At 42.0% G+C, this 25,091-nt stretch overlaps 3 protein-coding genes and 1 non-coding gene across 5 annotated transcripts; 1 reads left to right on the plus strand and 3 right to left on the minus strand.

Moving 5' to 3' along the window:
* Window positions 1–10,775: 10,775 nt before the first annotated feature.
* On the minus strand, window positions 10,776–12,472 carry LOC133011393 (nucleoside diphosphate kinase homolog 5-like). Its single transcript, XM_061079125.1, has 5 exons — window positions 12,347–12,472; window positions 11,675–11,880; window positions 11,172–11,272; window positions 10,968–11,086; window positions 10,776–10,871 (listed from the first exon to the last, which is right to left on the minus strand). Exons 1-5 carry the CDS (start codon window positions 12,470–12,472, stop codon window positions 10,776–10,778), a joined length of 648 nt encoding a protein of 215 aa, XP_060935108.1.
* A 497-nt stretch (window positions 12,473–12,969) lies between these two features.
* Window positions 12,970–17,085, minus strand: rack1 (receptor for activated C kinase 1). The gene is made up of 8 exons (XM_061079490.1): window positions 16,873–17,085; window positions 15,939–16,110; window positions 15,028–15,175; window positions 14,844–14,939; window positions 14,175–14,285; window positions 13,650–13,790; window positions 13,311–13,421; window positions 12,970–13,082 (listed from the first exon to the last, which is right to left on the minus strand). The coding sequence occupies exons 1-8, from the start codon at window positions 16,979–16,981 to the stop codon at window positions 13,017–13,019; spliced, it is 954 nt and encodes a 317-aa protein (XP_060935473.1). The 5' UTR covers window positions 16,982–17,085; the 3' UTR covers window positions 12,970–13,016.
* Window positions 17,086–19,622: 2,537 nt separating this feature from the next.
* On the minus strand, window positions 19,623–22,333 carry hs6st2 (heparan sulfate 6-O-sulfotransferase 2). 2 transcript variants are annotated; one of them, XM_061079698.1, is made up of 2 exons: window positions 21,447–22,333; window positions 19,623–20,985 (listed from the first exon to the last, which is right to left on the minus strand). In XM_061079698.1, exons 1-2 carry the CDS (start codon window positions 22,019–22,021, stop codon window positions 20,193–20,195), a joined length of 1,368 nt encoding a protein of 455 aa, XP_060935681.1. In that variant the 5' UTR covers window positions 22,022–22,333; the 3' UTR covers window positions 19,623–20,192. The 2 variants fall into 2 exon arrangements, with proteins under 2 accessions (XP_060935681.1, XP_060935680.1); XM_061079697.1 differs by having other exon boundaries at window positions 19,623–20,988.
* A 524-nt stretch (window positions 22,334–22,857) lies between these two features.
* trnaf-gaa (transfer RNA phenylalanine (anticodon GAA)) lies at window positions 22,858–22,930 on the plus strand. The gene has a single exon. It is a non-coding gene; the product is annotated as a tRNA-Phe (tRNA).
* Window positions 22,931–25,091: the final 2,161 nt, after the last annotated feature.

Raw genomic sequence — 25,091 nt, forward strand, 5'->3', positions numbered from 1 at the left:
TGGACTTTTACCAGCTCCCTGGCTGTGTGCGAGAACTACAACATGCACTTCCACATTTTTGCAGATGGGGTGAGGCGCAGCGATCCTGAAAATGGAGATGACAAACTTGTGAGCTCACTCAAACTTGTGAGCTCACATATTTGTATGATTGATTTTATTAACTAATATTAATTGATGAAGAAGCAGCCATGTGCGGGTATATAGTAAATTGTCGATGTGATGAAAACCAGTGTGATGCATGGTTGTGCATTTGAATCGTTGACTGCTGAATCGTAATCAAATCGTGAGGATAGTGAAGGTGCACACCTTTAGTGACACACAGTCATCACAGTCCCGTCAGACAGCCAGCACCTCCTAGCGCCTGTCCCAGTTGTGGTGGTTTTTCTTCTCCTGTGTGGAGGTGAGGGGATAGAACTTCTCCAGTTATTGACTTGCATAGAGAAATGCTATGTTTAAACATGTAGATTAGCTTGTTGGTTGAATTTAGGAGAAATCTACAGCTGATGCAAACAGACAGAGAGGAAAACATACACCATCTTAATGTATATTTTTTGAAGTTTTATTTCCATCACAGTGAAAGAAGCCATGGAAGCAAAATAGACCAAAATCAAAAAATGTACCAGTACTTGAAAAAAAAAGTTTTTGCCTGTAGTTTCCTGCCTTAAGCAGTAACTGCATCATCATCAGCTCCTTATCTGATTAAATTTGGACACTGATAAAAAGAATGGATCTCAGAGAAGTACAACTTGGCTCCCTTCATTCTTATCAGATAGCTGTTGAATCAGATCGTTCCCAAACGTCACAACACTGTTACCCACAAAGTCCACAGTGAGTCACTGATACTATCTACATATGATTTAAAAGAAATCATAAATTCACTGATAGCATAATCTTACTTACAGTATAATAGTCAACAAATCATTTAAAATTATTTCAGAATGTATTCAATTATCAATTAAATTATGATGTTGAATAATGAATTCAATATCAATATTTATTCATCTATCATGAACAGCGACAAGAGGATAATAGCATTTATGAAGCACTCGTACCTAATGATCAGGAACCGGAACACAAGAATCTAATAATGAGCCAGCTGAAACATAATTTCGTACATTTACATTTACAAGGTTGTAAACACATAAATCATGTTCAAATGATGAGACATGTGTCAGACAGACGCAAAAATAAACAAACAAAAAAGGCTTGTCAGGTAAATATAGCAGTACTCTCTGGTTGGATTGTATAATTCTGATTCCACTCTTTGTAGTATTTCTTCCTGCTCAGCGATCTTGTTCTCCTGTTCTGCCAGCCTCTTCTCCTGCTTTGCCAGCTTTATCTCCTGCTCGTCAAGCCTCTTCTCCTGGTAGACATGCAGAGCCACCGAGAGAGTCACAAAGGCATCAGTGAGACTTTTGTTCAGGCTTTCAAAGTCTTGTTTGTAGTCAGTGGCTTTAACCATCTGATTCAGCTTGTGTGTCTCCATGAATTTTGTGATCAGTTTAGCAGCTGCTTTCACATTCTCACTGAGTTTCACCAAAGCTTCTTTCACATCGTCAGAGAGTGGTTGTGGCATCTCGTGCTCGATGAAAAGCATCAGTTTCTCCAGGGCTTTCATTCTCTGGTGAATATGGGGACATTGCTGATCATTGCTCTTCATCCTGTCATACAGGTTGTAAAAGGTCCGGAAGGGTGTAATGATCTCCATGATCAGCTGGCGAGACAGAGGGGCAGTCTGGAAATAATGGAATGGCATCAATAAGACATTGATGAGAGATACACATAGTTTTAAAGATAGGTTATAGTGACTGCTGATGACTGGAGTGAGCTGTGGCAGTTATTATAGTCGTAGCATTTTAAGTTGAGATAAAGTAACCTAGACCAGGGGTCCCCAAACATTTTGGCCTGCGATCTCCAAAATGGTAACAGATTCGTGACCCCTGTAATCCCCAGAGAGGGTCACCCTAGGGGTCTTGTTGGGGACAAAGAAAATTGGAAGTCCGATGGCATGCTTAAATTTTAGCACTATATTTTATCTTTTGTTAATTCACCCCTAGGGAGTCCGTACCCAAATTCTGGGAACCACTTTGAGACTAATATTGTAAACTCATCTTGAATCTTTAGTCAAAGATGCTGAGCTGTATGACCTATCAGGGCAGAAGAGAAGACATTTTACACCTGACATTCTGCTTCTTTTAAAATATAATGTAGTTTTCAAGTAATTACTGCCAGGACCGTTCTAAACCTGACTGTTCACTTGTCCTGTGTTAATCCTCTGGACCTACTTCAGAATGATCTCTTATCATTAGTGAGTCCTCCTCAAACAGTTCTACAGTATATTGTCACTTTTTAATTTTTGTGTGCTGGACAGTTAGCCTGGGTGCCAGACGAACTTAGCCCCGCCCACAACATTTGTTGTTCGGGAAGTTCGGTCTGGAGTCGCTCCGTTGGGGAGAAACTATGCCCGATCAGGAGCTGATCGGATCCAATCAAATAGTCAGGGCGGGCTTTATACGATGATTGACAGATGATCTACAGTGACGTAATCAACCACGTCACCAGAGAGCGCTGCCTGCAGAGCTGAGACATAAACATATATAGTGTTTATATCTATGAGCTGAGATGTGTCGATGCTGCCATCGAGTCTGTTTCAGAGACATCGACAGCGCCTTCATTTTGAAAGAGGAACAGAGGAACACGATCAAGGCATTAGTAGATCGAACAGATGTTTTTGCCGTTCTTCCTACGGGATTCATAAAAAGTTTAATTTATCAGCTGGCCCCGATGCTACAGCCACACAAGCAGTCATATAAATAAAAAGAGAGTGGGGGGGGGGGGGGGGGGGGGGGGCGGCTACGCTCCTCAGCACATATGAGGTCCCGGGTCCCGGTAGCGAGGCTCTGAGAGAGATCCGTCGCGGGCAGTGCCCCCCCTGGTGGCGCTGGTGTGCACAAAGCTAAATACTGCATATCTGAACTTTGTGGCAAAAATATATTTTATTTTATTTTATATGCAAAAAGAGTGAATGTGTGTGTGAATAAACGAGACTCACAAGCATTATAGTCTTGTTTTGGTGTCATTAGATTCGTCTGTGTTTCTGTCTGTGAGTTTGATTTGTGAAACGCTTCCCTCTTGCCGTACGTCTCTGCTGTGGGCACACAGGGGAAGCTGCAGACCAGTGCCATGGGAGCACCAATCAGCGTGAAGCTTGCAGCCCAGTGCCATGGGATCACTAATCAGCGTGAAGCACACAGGCCACTGTTAACATTGCAAGGTTGTGATTATGCAGATGAGCCCCACGACGTTCCCAGAGAGCTACTCGCTCCAGCGTCAGCGTCACCCGGAAACAGGCTGACGCTCCGGTTCGACGTCACCTGAGCTAACAGGCTGCCTCGGCAGTGAACACCAACCGGGTCTGTGGACAGGTTCACTCACATCGGATGAATAATACGTTTTGAAGTCCTGCTTGTTCTCCTGGCAGAGAGGCTGAAGACGTGTGAGCTCCCGGTTCTGAGGTTAGTCAAGTTTAGTATTGTATTAATCTGTAATTAGTGATTCAAAGGGACGTGTACCTGGTGGTTTGCTTTGCTCGGCGGCTAGCCCGCAGTCAGGCTACATGATCCGGTCCACCCAGCAGAGAGAAGCATTAGTTTATGAGGATAAGTCGTTGGAGAATAAGCTTTGCAATACTAATAATGTGGAAGAACTCCATACAGTAAATGCATTGTCTTGGTAGTGCACAGTTTAATCCAAAACCATATTCAAAATCAGTAGTTGAATATCCACAGAAAATAAAGATACAAACTTTGTGTAACACTTCCTCTACAATAATGCCATATTTTATGTTTCCTATCATTTATTAGGGACGGACGAGCCTGAAGGACACAGCTGTGTTGACCGTTTTCTGTCTCTTATGGCAAAGAAGACAAATAAAACACTGGGTTCTTATCTAAAGTGTATCAAATCAAGAAGCAAAAGATAAACATTGTTCTAATAAGTGTTCATTTGAATATATCATATATAATGAATATAGAAATAAACTCTTTTATCCATAACACTAAGCAATGACTGCCAACTCTAAACAGTTGCAGGCCTTCTTAAGTTAGGGAGGAAAACACAAAGTGTTGTGCAGATGAAGCTGATGCATGTCGCCTCATGTTGATAATAATAAATTCTGCAAGTTATTTGAGCTATGTGTCTGTCTAATCTTTTTACTTTGTTGCACTCATTTTTCTTTAATGCTGTATTATAGGCAACATCTTTGTGTCGGGCTGAGTGCTAAAGCATGTGAAATGTATTTGAAATAGGATTTCTGCTCCCTGCTGGCACTCAAAATGCAGCCCATAATATATCTTACTGGTGGTCTATATAGGCCTACTGCTTATAATAATCAGCTACCTCTATTTTTGTGACGGTGACATGACGTCATACTAAATTGCCCCACCAGAAATTTCAGGCTAAAATCGCCACTGTATATTCTATTAGAATTTTTTTTTGGCCCCATGAATAGTAACAATCTAAATTTTTCAACTTGGAACATTGCAGAAAACAGCATTCTTCTAAACAACATGTTCCAAAAGGAGCCTATGGTAAAAAACATCAATATAAAATTAAGATTAAAACTGAGAGGAATTGATTTACTCACACAAAGTGGATGTAGACACAAGCTGCCTTTAGTAATCCAGGTGTGTGTATGAGAGAGAGTATGCAATATTTGATGTTCTTTTATCTTTACAGCAGGTAAGCTGATAAGATATCATCTTCCAATGAACATCATTTATGGTCCTTGCGCAGATTTGATTCCAAGTTATTTAAACTCTTTCAGCTCACACATTGGACACAGCAGCAGGGGCTGGCTCCATGTCCTGCACAAGTGACACTCTGCAGCTCTTACACTTCACAGGTATAGGTGACCTGTCTGCAGTTATTGAACTTTCTGTGACTGCAATACAAGAACTCAGCAGGTTGATCTAGGTGTTCAGCTCAGATTATGTTAATGTTGTTAGAACCACATATATTGTAAAGGTATTGATTTATTGACTTCCAACACTCCTTTGTGGAGTTTCAGCAGGGGAAAGAAGGGTTGGTCTTAGGTCAGAGTGGACCCCTGTGGAACAAAGTAACTACTTCAGGGAAGCAAAAATTGGTATTCCTGGAAAATTGGTGTCAGGAAGCAGGACAGGGGCAGGAGATGAAATGGGAGAGCATTGGGAAAATACATTTTTGCTGTAAGGACCTGTGGGGAATGGAAGCAAGCAGGATTAAGCTCCATCCTGCCCTTATGGAAGTTGTTTGGAAGCTGGTGAAAGGAAGGTTGTAATGAGACTTGATGCATCAAGGTGAACAGAAGGTAAAACAATATTCAAACACTAACCGAGTAACATGAGCAACTGTAACCCCCAGGTCTCAAGATGTCTCCCACAGCATCCCCATATATCTTCCTCTACTTGCGTCACCCATTCCAACAGCACATCCATGAATGGCTTGAATTGCTGTCACTCTCTATGTTACATGTAGGTGTTTGCATCCTATTGGATAGTTAAGCCTAAAGTAAGCATTCCTAAATCACACTCTGTCCTTACATCTTGTCACTGGTGTAATTTAGAAAAGAGTTGCAGTTGGTGCCTCTTTGTCTGGGGCTTCTTAATTAGATATGAAAGTTCATGAGCGTATAAACGCTCATGAAACTTTGTTGTCCCTTAATCTATAACCTGACCTTTGGTACTGCTTGGATAAAGAAGGGAGTATCTGTGGATTTAGACAGGCACTTTTCTCCTGCAGAGATATAATGTAATATACAATATACATAGTGGCATATACAGTAATATGTGAGGAGGGTCGAAAAATCCTCAACACCCACTATGGTCAACTCCTGCTAACCTCAGGCACATTCTCACTGTTTGTAAAATTAGTCTCTCACAAGGTAGGTATACGTGAAGACACAACCAGGCAGGTACTCAATTGCCTTGCAGCGACAATAGAAACAAAGAGAACTGCTACCAATGCCTTGCCATCTAAAACATCGAACGCAGTTCAAAGGACAACATTTGTCCACAAGGGGGAACAGGGACAGAGAGGGCCTACTGGTCAGTTGAGGAGGCCCAAGACTTGGGAATTATGGTGGACGTGGGCCAGCGGCTTACAGTCCCATCAAATATTATAACTACCCCCCTTACACCAGAACTGATACTCTGGTTGAACACCCTGCATGTCGTTTACTTCATAGAGTTGACCGTATCCTGGGAGGATAAGGTTGATGAAGCGAATGAGAGGAAAAGACTGCATTATGCAGACATGGCATTTGAGGCAGAGCAACAGGGCTGGAAAACAATAGGTGCCCTGTGGAGGGTGGCTGCAGGGGTTTCATTACAACTTCCACCATCAGGTTGCTCAAAGATCTGGGGATCCAAGGACAAGTCCTATGCCAGACCATAAAAGAAACATCACACACTGCAGATTGCACACTGGATAAGATCCCAACTGGGCCCCAAGATGCAAGGTCTGATCAACCTGTAGTGGGCCTGCCTAAGAAGAGGGTGTCTTGTGTTTAAAATCCGAAACTGAAGATATGGCCCTAACATCCGCTGGTAGTCGTTAACATCTGATAACATCAACTGGTGGTAGGCAATAGTAAGTGCGGCAGAGCGTACAATACGTATTCTCCATCTTGTCCTATGTTCAAAAGATGAAAGTGTTTTGTTTAAAAAGGCATTGATGTAATGATGACTGATCAACTGACTGGGCCACATGGCTTTCATAGCACTGCCATACAAGGCAGTAGCCAGACAGATTTACCTATAGCCTCAGCGTACCCTCAAGTTTAGCCTGTATCATTGATAAAAATCCCAAAACTCTTGATGACGCTAAGGTTATATCCCCAACATCCGCTCGTGGCCAATAACACCTGCTAACATAATAGTTGGTAACTTAATTTCTGCAGAAGACCTATAAATGTACAAGGGATAGTCAACATCTTGTTGTATATTCTAAAATAACTTCAATAATACTATATAATCCTACAAAGTAAAGTGTGTGTCTTACCCCAGAAAGCAGCTTGTGTTTACCCTGCTGGTTAAAAAATTTGAAAACAAAAATTAAAAAAAAGCTGTAGTTGGAGGTATATACGTTATTGATTATTGGACAGTGATATTGTTAGTTGACATTTAAAAAATGTTGTAAGAAGAATAATAAGAATAGGAATAAACAGTCGTATTGAGACATCGCATTGCAGTTGGAATATATCTGATAAGCATCCAATTTTTTTGAATAGATATATTCACAAATAACAATTTGTCTCATAGGGCTTAGCAAGGTGCGACATCCTCTCTCTTTACCCTTAACTAAGGAAGTAAGGAAAAACTACAAAAAACATATTAACAGGGGTTAAAAACATATACGCTATTCAAGTCACTGAAACAAAATGTCAATCTCACATGCTGGATTCACAGCGCAAATTAATAAGCAAAAGCCAGTGTAGCCACATGTAGAAAGAGGTGAGGGCCCAAATGCAGATGCTGTGAGGCAAGCGAAATGGCAAGTCATGCAAAAAAGAGAATTTAATAAATCTGACTTACAGTCTTTGGTAGCTGATTGGCGGGCAATGAAGCTGGCATGTGATAAAACCTCGGGAGGAGGAACATGACCGAAACAAACAGGACTGAATAAAACCAAAGTAAACGGAACAGAAACTAAAGTTATATCCATGTAGGTAACAGGCTTTTCTGACGGAGGAGAGTGGGGAGCTGATTAACCCAAAAGGAGGCAGAGATCCTGGAGCTCAGGTGAGACACAAAAGGACAGAATCCAACAGGAGCCAGAAAGCCAGACAGAGACATCCAACACAGAGTCCATCAATCAAAAATGTCTTTGTCCTTATTTTCATTTTTCTTGCAGAATGTCCGGCAGTGTTAATTTTGGCAGCTATTTTTGATTTAGTCTTAAGGCCGGCGCATGCTTCTGCGTTTTCACGGGAACGGAGACGCAAGAGCCCTTCAGGGCCCCTCACGGCCCTTCCTACGTCCTTACGTGCGTCGGCCAATTTTTCTAACTAGACGGCAAAGCCCCGCAAGCGTCACCCGGCCGCGAGGGCTGTGATTGGTCTGCTGACTACAACATTTCCGGAGTCGCATATCCGGTTCATGCCCGGAAACCACGGAAGATTTAGAAGAACGAATATGGACCAGATAGAAGAGCACTTGGCAGAAGAGATCCGACACTATGTCCACTAGTATAACCCGTCACTAACCAGCGGATTTTTCCGCCAGAAAAAGGCTCTGCGGAGCCGCCGTGGCGATGTAAATAAATCGGGGAATTGCATGGCAACACGCGCAACGGTTGGAGAACCATGAATGACAACGAGTCCTGCGTTACAGCTGCGTGCCTGCGGGCCCCTGACGACGCAGAAGCATGCGCCGGCCTTTAGTCTTAGTCTTTTGACGAAAATGCATATTAGTTTTAGTCACATTTAGTCATTTTTATCCTTCTTAGTTTTAGTCTAGTTTTAGTCGACGAAAACAAATTACATTTTAGTCTAGTTTTAGTCGACGAAAACAAATTACATTTTAGTCTAGTTTTAGTCGACAAAAACAAATTACATTTTAGTCAAGTTTTAGTCACATTTAATAGCCACATTAAACTCCTTATCTTCCCTTCTCAGGTCCAGGGACCCCCTGTGTTGTGTCTACAACTGCATACTAGTCTAGCTTTCAGTACTTATTGTCCATTAGATATCCCACCTATAGATCTATAGCAGGGGTCGGCAACCTTTACTATCAAAAGAGCCATTTTGCCCCCTCTTCCCCCAAATAAAATTTGTCTGGAGCCGCAAAACCTATTTGATAACAAAGCTGATAAAATTTTATATAAAGTTATACTATACTAATATGTAGATTATTGCATTTATTAAATTATAGAACAACAATAAAGAAAACTGTTGACATTTTATTTATTTTTACCTGTTACAACAAAGGGAAACACCAAATGCTTATGAAGAGGAGAAGAAAATACACAGGCAAGTGTAGGCCTACTTGGAAATAAATTAAACGCAGAACTATGTAGGGTTATTTGAGTCATCCCCATATTTGTGGGAAATGTATGAAATAAGAAGTACCCTATTTTGAAATAAATAAAAACATATAGCTGCAGCCTATATATTTTAGTTGGCGTTGGCGAAATGTGAAAACAAAAAGTGAAAGCAGATCAGACTGGAGGACACACAGAAGCTGGAGCTCGGTAGAAACCAACTGCAGCCTCTGCTCTGATCCAGAAGCTGCGGCGCTGATCTCAGAGCAGCTGAGACCAGAGGAACTCTGTGTTTTCACTGTTTCCATAGTAAAGAAGCAGCCGGTGAGTCATTGAGCGGCCTGCTTCACATGAACGAGCTCTGATCTCACTGTGTCTCTCTGAGCGAGTGCGCGGGGGCGGAGCTTCGGGACCGGTGCGCTGTCTGGGAGCACACACACGCACACACACACTCGCCGTTCCGGGTACTTCATGACGGCCTGATACGATTATGTTTTTAAAAATTGTTGTGACTTAGTCAACCGCCAACATTTTCGTTTCGTCTCGTCTCGTTAACGAAAATTAAAATAGATTTCGTCATAGTTTTTATTTTCAAAGATCCATTTCGTTACGTCTTCGTCTCGTCTTAGTCATGGGAAAAGGGGCGTTAATGAATATTTTTCGTTATCGTTATCGTCAACGAAGTTAACACTGGGCCACACTTCTCTAGCTGAAAGACTAGCTTGTCGACATTGTGATGGCTGTTTGGAATCACCAGAGGTTGTGAATCCTGTACCCTACAGCCTGCCATACACTCATGGCTCTTTATGAACCCAGGATGATACACATGTGCTGGCGTCATTGGCTTATTGATCAGTTCTTTCCTGATATTTTCAGGCCGAGTTGTCTGCGCCAATCAAATCTGCCTCTTTGACATCACTGCCGATGACATAACTGCACCATTGTCCCTTGTATGTTGGGAATGAGTGACAAGGGCAGAATCTATCAGGCTCATGGTGTCCTTGTCCTCTGGGTTTGCTGTTCTCCTGAGAGCTGCCGATAAAATGGCAAATGCATTGCCCGAACGGGCTGCTCGTGTTGCTGCATTATAAGGCCGACACACCAGTCGGTCCAACTTATCAAACTCTTTCAGAGAACAGCGTGGGTTAGCAGTTACCTGGTTTTGACCCAGAAACGTTAAGGCTGCCATCTCCCGCTCCAATGGGGGCATATCCCCCATTTATGTTTCGAGAGCAAACTTGATCTTAGCCAGTCTCCGGCAACCTGCATCTGACTGAGATGCGCCACTAGGGATGCTCCAAGCCTTCCTGAGCCTGTGCAAAAAGTCACCAGCAACAGGTACAGGAACTGATTGCTAAAATTGTGTGGATTTTGGCTGCTCTAGCCCAGCACACCATCATACTGTTCATCACTTCCAAAAAGGGAATATTGAACATGGATAGAGAGAACGTGAGGCTGAACCACATTCTCCTCCTGATAGGAGGGAATCCACCTGTCAGGGGAGGATTCACTTGAGTTCCCATGCACCGATGCCTTGGCTGTTGTGGCAGGATACCGGTCCTCAACTCTACCCAACCTCTCTGACAGACCACATATAGCAGCTAGGATTTGCAGCTGAGTGTCAAGTCACACTCCTTATATAGATTTTTTTTCATAGAAAGCAAACGTTACAGTTATCAGTGCTGAAAATGCATTTTATTTTATTTCTTTAGCAAACTACTGAAGACATTTGTTAGAATGTATACAATCTGATGTTATGTATTCTTCTCTTTCTTCTTGTCTTCCACACCTCCATCACATATTTGAGGCTTGTTGGGACAGTTTTTGATCAGCCAGTCAGCTAGCCAAACCTATTGCAAACAATGATATCAACAACAATAAAAAAGGGCTAATGAATACATCTATCCATTTGTATACCTCAAAAATATTGTGCACTGAACACTTACACAGGGGTTTGGTGGCTTGTGCTTGCAGAGCTGAGTGAGCCCTCGAACCAGAGTTGGGTTCACATGCTTGCTCAGGTATTCTTCGGTTTCTGCTCTGGAAGGAAAGGGCTCAATAACAGCTGCAGAGAGAAAGAACAAAATCATATGCGCTCAATAGCACATTTCTATGTGAGCAACAGTATGTGTGATCTGTGAATAACTTACAGTTTGGGAACATGAATTTGATCTCCCTCTCAGCTGCATAAATGGACTCACTGCCGTGGAGTGCGTTCTTCAGGTCACAAGTGCCATACTTTGCTCTGAGGCTGGGGGGAGAAAACACACCTTCAGAAGTGCACTCCTGCTTAAGTTGTCTTGATCACAAACTGTTACCTTTCTACTTTGAATAAAAGACCACAATTATTATACCAAATCAAATAAATTAACTACGTTTCACAATATGGGCTGACATAGTCATATAGTGTAAGTACTGAACTTGTCTTGGCAGTTGAAATAATGTTTATATTTCCCCCCCTAGTATAGTGACGGCCTATTTTAGTGGCGGTAGCCTTTGTTTCTAATGATTTATTTACTGCTTTTAAGATGGATCAACTTTGCCTGTGTGTACATTCTTTCAACATGTGGTTCATCGTAGTACATTTTAAGCATACAAATCCTGACAACAGAACAATAGTCTGAATCAACACCTAAAAAGTTCACAAACTGACCATTCTGGGTGAGTTTCTCGAGCCTGGGGGCTGTTGACAGGCCCCATGAGACTCCTCCAGTAGGCAACAGCATTGCTGCGGGCCAGCGTCAGGGCGATGATGGGGCCAGAGCTCATGAAGGCAGTCAACTTGGGAAAGAAGTACTTTCCATACTGGTCTGTGTAGAAGTCGCTGCATTGCTCTGGACTTAGCTGCAGCTTCCGCTTCTGCAGCAGACATTGAATATTGAACATTTCACAGAGATGTGTGGAGAGACAAGTCAAGTTTGGTGCATCAGAACGAATCCAGACATTCAAACCTTGAGGAGTAAGAGCAATATGTATGGAAGTAGGTGAGGTGGTGGGCAAGCAGGCATTTAAAGGGATGCAACAATCTGAGAATACACGTTGCTAAAGAATACTGCACCCTAAGAAAATACTACTCCTTATCAATTTATTTTAATGTTATGTTGCTTTTGTTTTTGAAGTGTGATTATTTGTGCCGCCAGCGCTCCCTGGTGGACACATTTTGCAACTATCGAAGTGTTTCTCTATTTCCTCAATTACCCGTCAATGAGACTTCACGTACATTTTGAGAAGCCGCTCGCCCGTTCATGTAGGAGCATCTGAAACTGTAGCTACAGATGTACCACCTGTTCAATATGTCCATAACAAATGTAAAATCCAAACCGACCTGCAACACAGTGAATCCCGATTTAAGGATAACGTCTTCGATCTCCTCACTTCTGTGGATGGCGTCTGGTTTAATGAGAGCCAGGGTTCTCTCTACGTAAATGCGACGAAATGAGTTGGGTTCCATATTCAACAATTGAGTTCTCGAAGCTGGTAAAGATAGTTATTGATCAACTAAAATAGGGAAAGAGTGGTGAACGACTGAAGACTTCAGACTGCCCCGTGGTCCTAATGTCTATGTTTCGGTTGCCATGACAACTTTACCGTTCTACAGCAAGCTAAGCAGGACAATCAGTTTCATTTGCTTAACCTCGCAACCAGATTCGCTGCCCCTAAACATGACGTCACCTTATTTTTAAAATCTGCTTCCTTAAACTCCAGAGTTTGAAATTTAATACCATCACCTCAGATTTTAGGGTCAGAACTATTTAACATTTTGTATATGAAAATTGAAACAGTACAATCTCCACACAGAGCAATATTGGTTTATAAAAGCTACCAAACGTTATTGTCATGTTTTAACCTTCAACCAAACTAACCTTCTAATAAACCCTTATTCTATTAAAGTTACTCTGTGATATAAATCATTGATATCATGCAGCATTGAAACAAAGAAAGCACACATTCATTTCAAACGAGTCTTTTATTCAAACTGATTCAACCATAAGATCTTATCGTGTTCCAATAGTGACCTGCCACACTCTGATCAGGTTGTCAGTGTAGCCAGCGAACAGGGTCTGAAAAGAAGAGGGACAGACATTAACACACAAGACTATTACTTTTTAAAGTCTGTTAGTTTGTTCAGAACATTCAAACAAGCGTGTTATTAGTATCCCCTCATATTTGCAGGTATGACATCAGTTTACATCAGAATTTAATGTGAATAGGTATAATCCCCGGGGCTAACACACTTTGGTAGAATTGACAAATATATATATATAAACTGAAAGTTCCTAGAGTTGTACCTGTCCATCAGCAGACCAGGCCAGGGAAGTACACTGTGGGGGTTCAGCCTTGCTATTTGTGCTGATCACTTCCTGTCTCAGCTCATCCACAATGATCTTGCCCTCCAAATCCTACAAGAGAAGGAAAACCACAGAGACATCAATAACAGAGCTGCAGCAATGAGTCACAGAAATCAATACATAAATTAATGAATATAATTAACATTTGGTCCATGACAGAGCTCAGAAACAGCCTCTTTATCATCAAGAAATACAGTTGGCATGGAAGTTTCATCACCGCAATTCAACCTTCAATTCTTTATATACTGGTCATAAGATATTCAGGATCGAGTCTTTTACCCAGATCTTGATGCTTGGGCCAGTAGCGGCACACAGCCAGTAGCGGTTGGGGCTGAAGCAGAGGGCATTGATCATGTCACCACTGTCCAGGGTGTACAGGTGCTTGCCCTCATTCAGGTCCCAGAGCATGGCCTGGCCGTCCTGTAGAGTAGAGACAAAAGGTATCCTTCAATAAAATGTCCAAGCTAAATATATAGCTAGTATCTAGGATATTTACATAATACCAGAGAGCTTACAGCTAGACTTTAGAGGCATAAACATCACTAATCAAAAGCACAAACTCAAAATATATAAATATGTATTGTATATGTTCAGAGCATTCAAAGTGTGTTTCTATTCTCCCCTCATATTTGCAGGTATGTCACCAGTTTACATCAGAATTTAATGTGAATAGGTATAATCACCGGGGATAACACTTTCGTAGAATTGGCACACATATACTGAAATCTCACCACTTCAAGTAACTTCATCATCACCAAGAGATACTTCTTTCTGCTAGTCTACTAAATAAAGTTTACATCATACCTTTCCACCAGATGCACACAGGGAGCCATCAGGAGAGACAGTCACTGTGTTCAGGAAGCCAGTGTGGCCAATGTGGTTGGTCTTCAGCTTGCAGTTGGCCAGGTTCCACACCTAAGACAATAAAACATACAATTTGCATTTACACCATGACACTATTTGGGTTCATATCTGGGAGATCAGGTAATAGGCTGGCTTTTTAAAATCGTTGGGCAAATTCAGGATCACGTCTCGTTCGCCTTCTTTTTATAGTCAGTCAGGGGTACAAAAACTAAGTTAAAGGGGAATTTATTAAGGTGATTAAGTCCATCTATGCACCCATGTGGTTGTTGTCAGTCAAATTATGTAACTGGCAACACATTAGGATGGAGTTTGTCTCAGATCTGACATAGTTTAGAAATGGGTTTTATGACGACCTGGTGTAGATCCTACTTAAAGTGAAGAAAAAACCCAAATTGGCCTACGTTAGAGCTCAGAAACAGCCTCTTTATCATCATAGAATACAGTTGATATTGAAAGTTTCATCACTGCCCCAATATCCTGCCTGACTTTTCCCTGTGACCCCAACGGTGTTCAGAGCGAACACAAACCATCCGACAGAAATTTAGCCTTCTTGGTCAGGGGTACAAAAACTAAGTTAAAGCTTAGGGGAATTGAAACTGTAAACATTACCTTGACCAGCTTGTCCCAGCCACAGGAGACAATGATGGGGTTGCTGCTGTTGGGGGAGAAGCGCACACAGGAGACCCACTCAGAGTGGCCCTCATCCTGGAAATTGAATAGGTACAATGATACCACATTAACACTTGAGCACTTAAAACCACTAAACTCTTATTTCACCGTCAGAAAGACTCACCTGGATGGTGTATTTGCAGACTCCAAGAGTGTTCCATAGCTTGATGGTCTTGTCGCGGGATCCAGACACAATCTGCCGGTTATCAGCAGAAAAGGCCACACTCAGAACATCCTTGGTGTGTCCAACAAACTGGCGAGTGGTGAGGCCGCTGGGGAAAGATAAAACATTTCAAATTAACCATTGATCAATTCAACGGGTAAGCTGTAATTGAGCACTTTGACCTTTGAACAGGATAAAAATGTGCCTTTTAGACTGGATGAATGTCTGTCATATAATACAAAACCAGTATGTATTCAATTTTCCAAAGATGCAAATAGCATCATGACATCGCAGTTTTGTCCTTGCCTGTACATGGTTGAATATGAACATCCCTATTCACACCTTTTGAACATTTTCAGTAGAAGTAAGCATGGTTGTAAAAATATTACTGGCTTGTACAAAACTGATGACGTGTGACCATATTTCCATGAGATTGTAAGCGAGCGAAAGCAGGGGAGAATAACAGGTTTAACCTATTGGTACAATCATCATTGATTAAGTCCTTTGATGTAACTGGAAACACATTTGGATGGAGTTTGCCTCAGATCTGATATAACAGTGTAGAAATGGGTTTTATGACGACCTGGTGTAGATCCTACTTGAAGTGAAGAAAAAGGCAAACAACCACTCAACTGGAGCAAAGGGTCAAACAAACAATTTGGCCTAGGTTAGAGCTCAGAAACAGCCTCTTTATCATCATAGAATACAGTTGATATTGAAAGTTTCATCACTGCCCCAATATCCTGCCTGACTTTTCCGTGACCCCAACGGTGTTCAGAAGGAACACAAACCATCCACTGCAAGTTACCAGCCTGCAACTCCACCCACACGGCCAACCAGTGACTCAACACATGTCTGATCCTGGCACTTACGTGGTGAGATCCCACAGGCGGAGGGTCGAGTCCCAGGCACCGGACAGGGCGAACTGTCCATCTGAGGAGATGACCACATCACTCACAAAGTGAGAGTGGCCCTTCAGGGAGCGCTGGGGGATGCCATAGTTGGTCTCATCACGGGTCAGCTTCCACATGATGATGGTCTTGTCTGAAAAACAGAAATACATCCCACAATTCAAATACGCTCAATTGAAGCAGATATTTTGAACCTGTATGAATCAGCAGGGGGCAAGTGAATGGTCAGGGGAAATGGCCAAACAGGAAGCAGACACAATATATTAAGAATGGGTAATTCCTACATCCACACATGTATGGATGGTCCTCACCTTTGTGTATGTGACATGTGTGGTTACACCTGTGCATGTTAGCATAGCTTTGTTATAGTTGTCTATCATATGTTGCCAGGTGCACCTGGATCTTGTGGTATCTCTACACACTTGTGTATATACTTTTATTTGAACTAATGGATCGTACTAGTAGATAGACATTTGTGCACGTCACATTTTAGGTTAAACTTCTGTTATTACACTGCCAGTCACACTTGAACGTGTCGCGGTACTTTTAATCTTAGTAGTGAGGGATACTTTAAATTACAAAAGTGTGTAGTACACCTGTGGTTGAACAACTGTTAACTATAACAGAATAGAAGTGAGAATCTACAGCCGAATAGCAGATGACGACTGATGCTACTAGCTAGCACGGCTAGCGGCCACCTTTCTTCCCGGTTGGCGCTAATTATTTCGTGTATAAAACCCGAAAACGAACACACATTACTTCGTGGCTTGTTATATAAACACGACATGGGCCACGTACGTCGGTTAAGTCTGTAGTCTTACGTTATTTCAGCAAACCGGCTAGCTCTAGTGCTACGGGAGCCATGTTGGCGGAGCCGGCGGGGAGGACGCCTCACCTCGGGACGCCGACAGAATCATGTCGGGATACTGGGGCGTCGTGGCGATCTGGGTGACCCATCCGCTGTGGCCCTTGAGGGTCCCCCTCACGGTCATCTGCTCGGTCATTTTGGCGAGGTTCTGCGGTGCCTACGACGAGGATGGAATCGGATTTTCAGAGGTCTGAAAATACTTAGGTCCTCATCGCATCTGGCCACGGAGGGAAAGGAAGTTCAGACCCGGATGCAAAAGCTAAGAGGAGGTGAACGAGCCGCGGTGCACTCTGGGAAATGTAGACTTGCTCCTTTGATCCGGGACTACAGTGTTTCCACAGGATGTCACCGTCTGAATTAATTTACTGCTCATTCATTTACTTCCTATTATTTTACTGCTCACTAACACTCAGAAAATGCTCTCAGGTATAGCGGGGATTATATATTCCAGCCGAGAGAAGCATTTTCATTGGATAAATTATTCTTTATACTCTTTATTTTCATTCATTCAACTTTGATTTTAACCACGTTGGGTTAAATCATCACCTAGAACTGAAAATCAACACAACATTCCAAGACACCAAGAAAACACATATAAATAGTGACATTTGCCAAACAGCAAGATTAACAAAGTACGAAAAAGCCTAATGACTTACAGAAAATGACATGCCTTCTAAAGTAAATGAATCAAAGCAATATAAACTTACTAAAAGTAACAAGCTGCATATCTCTTTGTACAAATATTGTATATTTTGTATTTTAAAAATGTTTATATTTTCTTTATTTTCCTTTTTTTAAGTTATTGGCTATTTTATTGTTGTACTCATATTTGTACACTGATATTGTTGTAACCTATGTCAAGAGGAATAAAGACAAAACAACTATACAACCCAGTGGGAATGTAAAAAAATTTAATAATAGAATATGCAACATTTACAAACAAAACACTTCCATGCTGATGAGAAATAAATGTGGCACCAATTGAATGTTCACTAACATCAATCTAAAAAAAATATTTGTTAAAATTAGCAATTGCAATTACAGTTCAAAACATGAGACACAATTAAAGCAGATGTTGATATTGTGTGCTCTGCTCTATTGTTCTCCACCACATGCATCAACTGCAATCAATTGCAATTAAAATTTAGAGAATGCTGATTTTGCCTAATGGGTAACACAGGTACGTCATTACTGGAGGTGAGCATGCCATTGAGCTGCGTGAAAGGTGCGATGAACTCCAAGTTGAAGGAACAGGTCCTGGATCATACGCTGGTAAGTGAACCCTCTGCAGCAGCACTGCCCATCGCTCTTCCTCTCTCATAGCAGAGCAATGTAGCATTAAAAATAAATATGTGTTATGGCTGATGGTGCAATAACAATAACAATAAGTGCATTCAACCATGAGGGTACAGACACAGAACAACAAGAATCAATCAATATAAAAATAAAAGCCCCCAGATGGATACATGGAAGAAACTTATTGCATGACACAAAAATAAAGACTGCCACAAAGAAGGAAATCTGCAGTTTGGATCAATTCACATCCTCACTGAGTTAATACTTACTACTGGAACATGGGAATCAAAGACACGCACCAAGCACACACACACACACTGACTACTCTGTTCCCCTCTCTCTTTCTGTCAAACTGGCACCAAGCATCGGGCACAAATTCAAAATACATTATGAGGAATTTTCTAGCTATTATTATTAAAACACTTATAACACTTATGACACTTATACCACTAACACACACACACACACAGTGTACCTACCATTTCCCTACTCTCACATTTGATCATGTATTGATAAAGATCTATTAGCAACAAATTAGTTAAATTAATAGTTTTTAGATGAGGAGCCTAAAATCTAAACTATGCAGTTTAAGGCAGGACACTACAGGCAAAAACATTGTTTTTTCATGTAGTAAATTTTGAGATTTTGGTCTATTACTCTTCCATCTCTTCTTTCACTCTTACGTAAATAAAACTTCCAAAAAAACACATTAAGATGCTGTTTGTTTTACCATCCTCTCTCTGTTTGCATCTGTAGATTTCTATCTACAATAATATTAATACTACAGGGGGAACTACTGTCTGATGTAGGTCATTAACTGGGTAATTTCTGAGCTGATATGTTTTAGTAAATTTTTTGAATACTATTCACCTGACGTGCCAATTGGCAAACGTGTGCAAATGAAGGCATTTTAATTAGTTAACTTCTACTATGCATATCGGGGGGTTATTTCGGGACATCATTGTATAAAAATCTGATTATTTAACTGTAGGGCCCGTACAGTACATTAGCCTGTATGCCCTATCTCTTTACAGCAGCTATGAGCCAATGAATGTACATTAATAACACACAAGTCAACTATATTTGTATTTGTCTTAAGGCTAATTTTCTGTTAACTGAAAGCACTGGTAGCTTAGTCATCTGTTCATCACCGATCAGCTCCAAACAAGAGAAGACAAACCAGCCCAGTTGAGAGGTTCTGCTTGTCTGACATGACTGTGATGACTATGTGCTCACCACTGTGCAGGAAGGGAGGGAGGGTAGACACCAAGTATAATCTGGACTGTGTGCAAAGAGGAATTAATGATATAGATATACTTCTTTTTTTATGCACCCCAGAAAAAGGGGCACTTTCTCTATAGGAAGAAAAGGGGCAAGAGCTCATGTATATGTGTGCACAAGACAGGATATAAATATATATGGTAAGAATAGACCAATAGTTCAGTAGATGTAAAATGATTATTTTATATAAAAATCGAGACTCAGGAGACATTCAGTAATTTTACAACATTAGCAGTTAATACAACACATTGAGGTATCTATGAAAATCCCATTCTTCTTTTCTGTCATGTAAGACACACTTAAAAACACAGGTACATTTGAAAATGTATAAAGTTCATAGAAGAGAACAATCTGGCAAACATATAGATTGTTAATCACAAACAATTGCAGATGTTTTTTTAAAACAGAATCAGGTATCACGTTGTTTCTTTTGACAAAGAAATTATGAATTTCCACTCGTTCCCAGCTACATTATTAGAGTTCAGATGTGTTCAAAAGCCAAAAGAAGAGTCGCCAAGGCTTGTGTGAACAGTATATGATTACAGGTAGTTAGAGCAGCCTCTCTTTCCGTCAAGAAATTCATCCATTATCTGCAATGTCAGTTGATGCAAAGAAATACAATCAGTATCAATAAATAAATGTGTGTCAGTTGAAACAGTTCATGGTGATACACATGTAGTGGGAGAGGTATACTAAAATATATTCATTAACAACAGACAAGGCAGAACTTGGCACACTTAGTGTTAAGACCCAACTGCATGTTCCTGTCGCTACCACTGTTCCACATTGTCCATGTAGTCCTCCATGGTGCTATTCTCATCCGGATCCCACCACTCGGGGAGTAGCACCTCCCTCTGCTGCTCCTCAGTAACTGCAGAGTGGCTGTCAGGCTGGCGCGGCGCTCCTGTAGGCTTCAGCTGCCTCCCTTGCTTTGCGAGCCTTCCACGTAGCCGCCTCCTCTCCTGCTGACGCCTTTCTCTGGCCTGCCTGCGCTCGTGCTGCCTCGCCACCTGGAAACGCTGGAGGAAAAGGTCACGGCCATACTCGTACAGCTCCACGTCCCATCGATTGAGCTGGCGGATTCTGTGCTGCGTCTCGGGAGGGACGTCGACACCGGAGGCGCGCGTGCCGTTGAGCTGCGTGAATGGCGCGATGAACTCCAAGTTGAAGGTGCGCTCGAACAGGTACTGGGTCTTACGCTGGTACTCGGTCAGCCCAAAGAAGGCCATGCCCCGTAGGTTCCTTTTAGCACTCTCCAGCAGCACGGCCCACCGCTCTTCCTCAGTCATGGCAGAGACGTTGTAGCACCCCACCAGGCTGAGGTCAGCCAGCATGCGGGTCTGCCGGTTGTTGGCCAGGTTGTAGGGGCAGTCCATGAACTCCTGCAGGGAGCAGCCCGACCAGTCATCTCCAGAGTAGCAGCTCGGCAGCTCAGACAACGTGGGTGAGCGTCCTTCACACACGTGTAACGAGGCTTTCCATGTGGCACCTCGCTGCACGTGACGCCACTCACTCAGGTAGCGTGATACAGGGTCTCTTAGGATGGTTATGTAATAATAGTTTCTCCTATAAGAAAAGGAGGACATTAGAAATGCAATAAGCAAATTCAAACAGCTTTAATCTGATATGACCAAAAAAACTAACACAAAAAGCAGTCCTACAAAAGTTGAGCTACTAAATCACACATGAGTATTTATTTATCTAGTGGTAAAAATTCAGTTAAATCCTCGTTCTGCTTGAAGTATTTAAACTTCCTCCAAGGATCAAATTCACAGTTAAGAGGAAAGTAACCTATGAACCCTGCAAATTGATCCCATTAAACAGTTTGATTAAATATAAATGTTTAACACGTATTTATGTGTAATTTCTATGGTCACATCCCTACAGTTTATAGATAGGTGTAAAGGTAAGACACACACTACCTTGCCTTCTGTTTCATTGCTGTGTCGCCTGCAGTGATTGTGAGACATGTGAAGTGATTGTGTGCGTGTGTGTGTGTGTGTGTCCTCTCCGCCTCCACTCACCTGAGCAGGTTCACTGGAGCCTCCTTCGTGTCCATGCGGCCCGGGACACACTTGGTGAGCTCGGTCCAGTCGGCGTGGAGCCCGCAGCTCCAGCCGGTGGAGAACCGGGAGAAGAGCCAGGTTTCCTTCTTACCTGGCCGGTAGCAGGTACACTTCTTCTGGCCTGCGTGGCACTCGCACGGCCTCTCCAGCTGAATGTTCCGCACCAAGTGGCGACCGAAGGTGGTGCCTCCTGTTTTCTGAATGTGAAGAAACACTATCACATCATCCCCTTTGATGTTGAAGTCCACACCGCGGTTTAAATCAGCTTTGGTGAAGTTGAATCGCGGGACAAAGCGCACCAGGGCGCCGTCCTCTGCGATGTACGGATCCCTCTGAGGCCCATCCTGAGCTCCATTACCTCTGCCCGGGGAACCGGTTGCACCGCCGACTCTCAGCCAGGAGCCCAGCTGGTGCAGCAGGCGGCACTCCGACCTGCTGGGACACACGTACTGGACCATGATGACGCCGAAGAGCAGCGACATGAGCAGGACGATCAGGAGCCGCTGGTGGCCGCCGCTGGATTTCTCATCCATCTTCCCGGGAGGAGCAGAACCACATCCCTCAGGCGGTCCGGAGCCCTGCCTCTGGTCGTGTTTGTATGGCCGCCGAACAAGCGAAAACAATAACAATGCAGCAGCTAGCCAGCTAACGTGAGCTAGCCAGACTGAAGGTGTCTGAGCGGAAGGAAAACGAGACGATAGCGTGGAGCAACTTCTTCTGTGTCATGGAACACAAGCCGTGCCGCTCCCATGTGAAACAACAGGCTCCTTGTTCCTTGTAGGGGGGGTTAGGGTTAGGTGATCTCTGGAGCAGCCGCAGGTCGGTGCGATCAACAGCCTGCGATTCCTGACCTTTTTCTACCCAGCAGCCCCTGCGCGGAATGTGGGAGTGTAGTGACGTCACCACGGAGGTAACGTCCTGCCGACTCGACTCTCAGCAAACTGCAGAGTACTCGCTTTCCTTCCGAACAACATGCCTTCTGTCACTCCAGCAGCTTTTCACTGAAGCAACCTTGATGCGATATCGACTGGAAGAAGGTTTGGTCCCTGCCTCAAAGATCCGCCTCATAAATAAAGTGATAAAGTGTCATTTAAAAGGATCGTTCACCTCAAAACATTTATATTGACAATCTCCTCACTACTATGCTGCCGGAGGGGAAGTGTTTGAGTCCACAAAACACTTTACTTTTCACGGGTAAACACTTTTGCACCCAAATCCAGTACAGTTGAAGGAGATGGCGACCGCTTCTTCAAACGTAAAGCACCATCAGAAACATAGAATGCAACATCCAAGTGTCCGTAAGCCCCGACATTTAGATCCGACTAATCAGTTTATATAAAAAGGTCACCTAAGACCACTCCGTGTCACCGCCGAAATAGCTCAGTTGGGAGAGCGTTAGACTGAAGATCTAAAGGTCCCTGGTTCGATCCCGGGTTTCGGCATACATCTTTTGAACTTTCCACTATTTTTGTATTTTGTATTTATTCATGTGCAAGAACATGCCTTGTATCGTAAATGTACGTGGCAGTAAAACCTCTGATTCTTCACAGAAGTGAATGTTATGTGAAGTAATTATTGTGTTTTTATGCTTTATGTTAAATGTATGCACCTATCTACCAAAGAAAATTCCAGGTAGGTGTAAACCTACTTGGCAATAAATCCTTTCTGATTCTGATTCTGAAGTGGGAATTTTCCTCATAGTTAAAAAAAAAGAATTCTGGTCTGTGTGTTTGATTTCTATCAGTTTGATTTACTTTCCAACAAGAAGTTTTACCTCTCACTTAGACCAAAGATTTCTCTACCTATTTGGAGCTGCTCGTATTTAGATATGTGACAGATCTTCACTTATTCCTATTCCTTAATCCTACTTATTATTTTGCTGTGTCCGTAGGATGGGGGATTGTGGATGGACACCAATGTTTTTCCTACAGAGGAATTTCACCCCCAACTCCAGCCCACATGACTCACCACCAAACTACAGCCTGGCCCGGCCAATGTAAAAGACATCGTTATTATGCTGATCTCAACACTCCTCGTCTTTGTCTTTGCTGCAGTGTGTTGGACTCATTTGGTGACAAGGTAAACTGCTGCTCTTGAAAAACGCAACATCAACCCAAGCAACAAATTGCAAATGTTTTGATCACAACTTAATTATGAAAGTTCAACATTCTTGGTTTAGTTGTATGCAAAAGCTAGTTTCCTTTTAAAGCTTATTCATACGGATGGTACATACTACTTATAATAACACTACTACTAATAATAATAATAATAACAATAATAATGTTCCTGTGTTGAGTGATGATAGCTGTGTGCTGCCATCACTCATCAGACCCTACAGATTAGTGTGTCTGTCTGCAGGAGGATTTAAAGAAACGAGGTCACTGCTGAACACAGACGAGGGGTCACCGTCATACGTCACAGATGGAGGAATTTGTAGGCCTTACGATCGTTGGTGTGAACAGATGTATCACTCTGGTCCAAAATCTACACTCAGTCTCCCATGATTGAATTGTGTGGTTCACTGCCGGAAATACTGATGCATCATAAAATATACTTGGATAATACTTTTTAATGACGGTAGCATGTTTAATTAAAATAGTAGTGTACGTAAATACAATATTAGGTGCTTGTACTTCACTGGAGTATGTCAGTTTGTAAGACTGATACTGAAAGTCGGAAAAAGGGTTCTTATTTTTATGGTTAGTTCTGTGATTCAAATTTATAATTAGGGCCCGGGCACTGAGAGGCACTGACAGAGAGTGAGGCCCTTTTGAAATTGTCAGGATTATTATTATTATTCAGGCAAATTAATTGGCATTTTGAGGGCTTTAATATTATTTGTAAAACATTTTTTTATCAATAAATCCTTTTTTATTTTAATTAATTTAAAATGTTATTTACCGTGTCCTGCGCAGAAGTGGACTTCGCAGGATTCATTTAATTTAATTAATTTACTTATTTTTGTGTTTAATTTTCTAGTGTTTTCTCAGTTTTTTCGGGTTTAGCCCTTTTTCAATCTTTTCTAGTTTCCTGTATTTTGCACGTTTGTTTTGTTTTGAAGGAACCTTAGTTCAAAGTGTGATTAATAAATAAATTATGATGTTCTATAAGGATAAGTTGCCCTGAAAAAATTTCACAAACTACCCAGCAGTATGTACAGTTGGAAATGTCTCCACATTTATAATCATATTCCAATACTAAAAATAATCCAGATATTTTCATCCTAGTACCAAATCTTTGGTATTGCTATGTTTATTAACTGTGTATTATAACATTTACTTTAGTAAAATATGTACTTTCCCAATACTGACGGTTAATTTGAATCCTGCAAAGTAACTTAAAAGACCTATTACATAAAATGGCGTAATAAGTATTTTTTTCTAAATTACAGAGGAGTGGAAATACTCAAGTGAAGTTATAACGACAAGAATCAATACAGTGTCTCTACTCTCTAACTGCTGCTAATGGGACATTTGATTGTGTTACATCTTATTGTTGTGTAACGATGATGATCGTTCTTTTTCTCCCTGGTTCCTGCAGAATGTGGCGGAGTGATACGTCTGTCGGTGTCCGCTGCTCATGCGTAGTGCTGGAATTCTGAGC

The sequence above is a fragment of the Limanda limanda genome, chromosome 10 (assembly GCF_963576545.1).
Source record: "Limanda limanda chromosome 10, fLimLim1.1, whole genome shotgun sequence".
NCBI lineage: Eukaryota > Metazoa > Chordata > Actinopteri > Pleuronectiformes > Pleuronectidae > Limanda > Limanda limanda.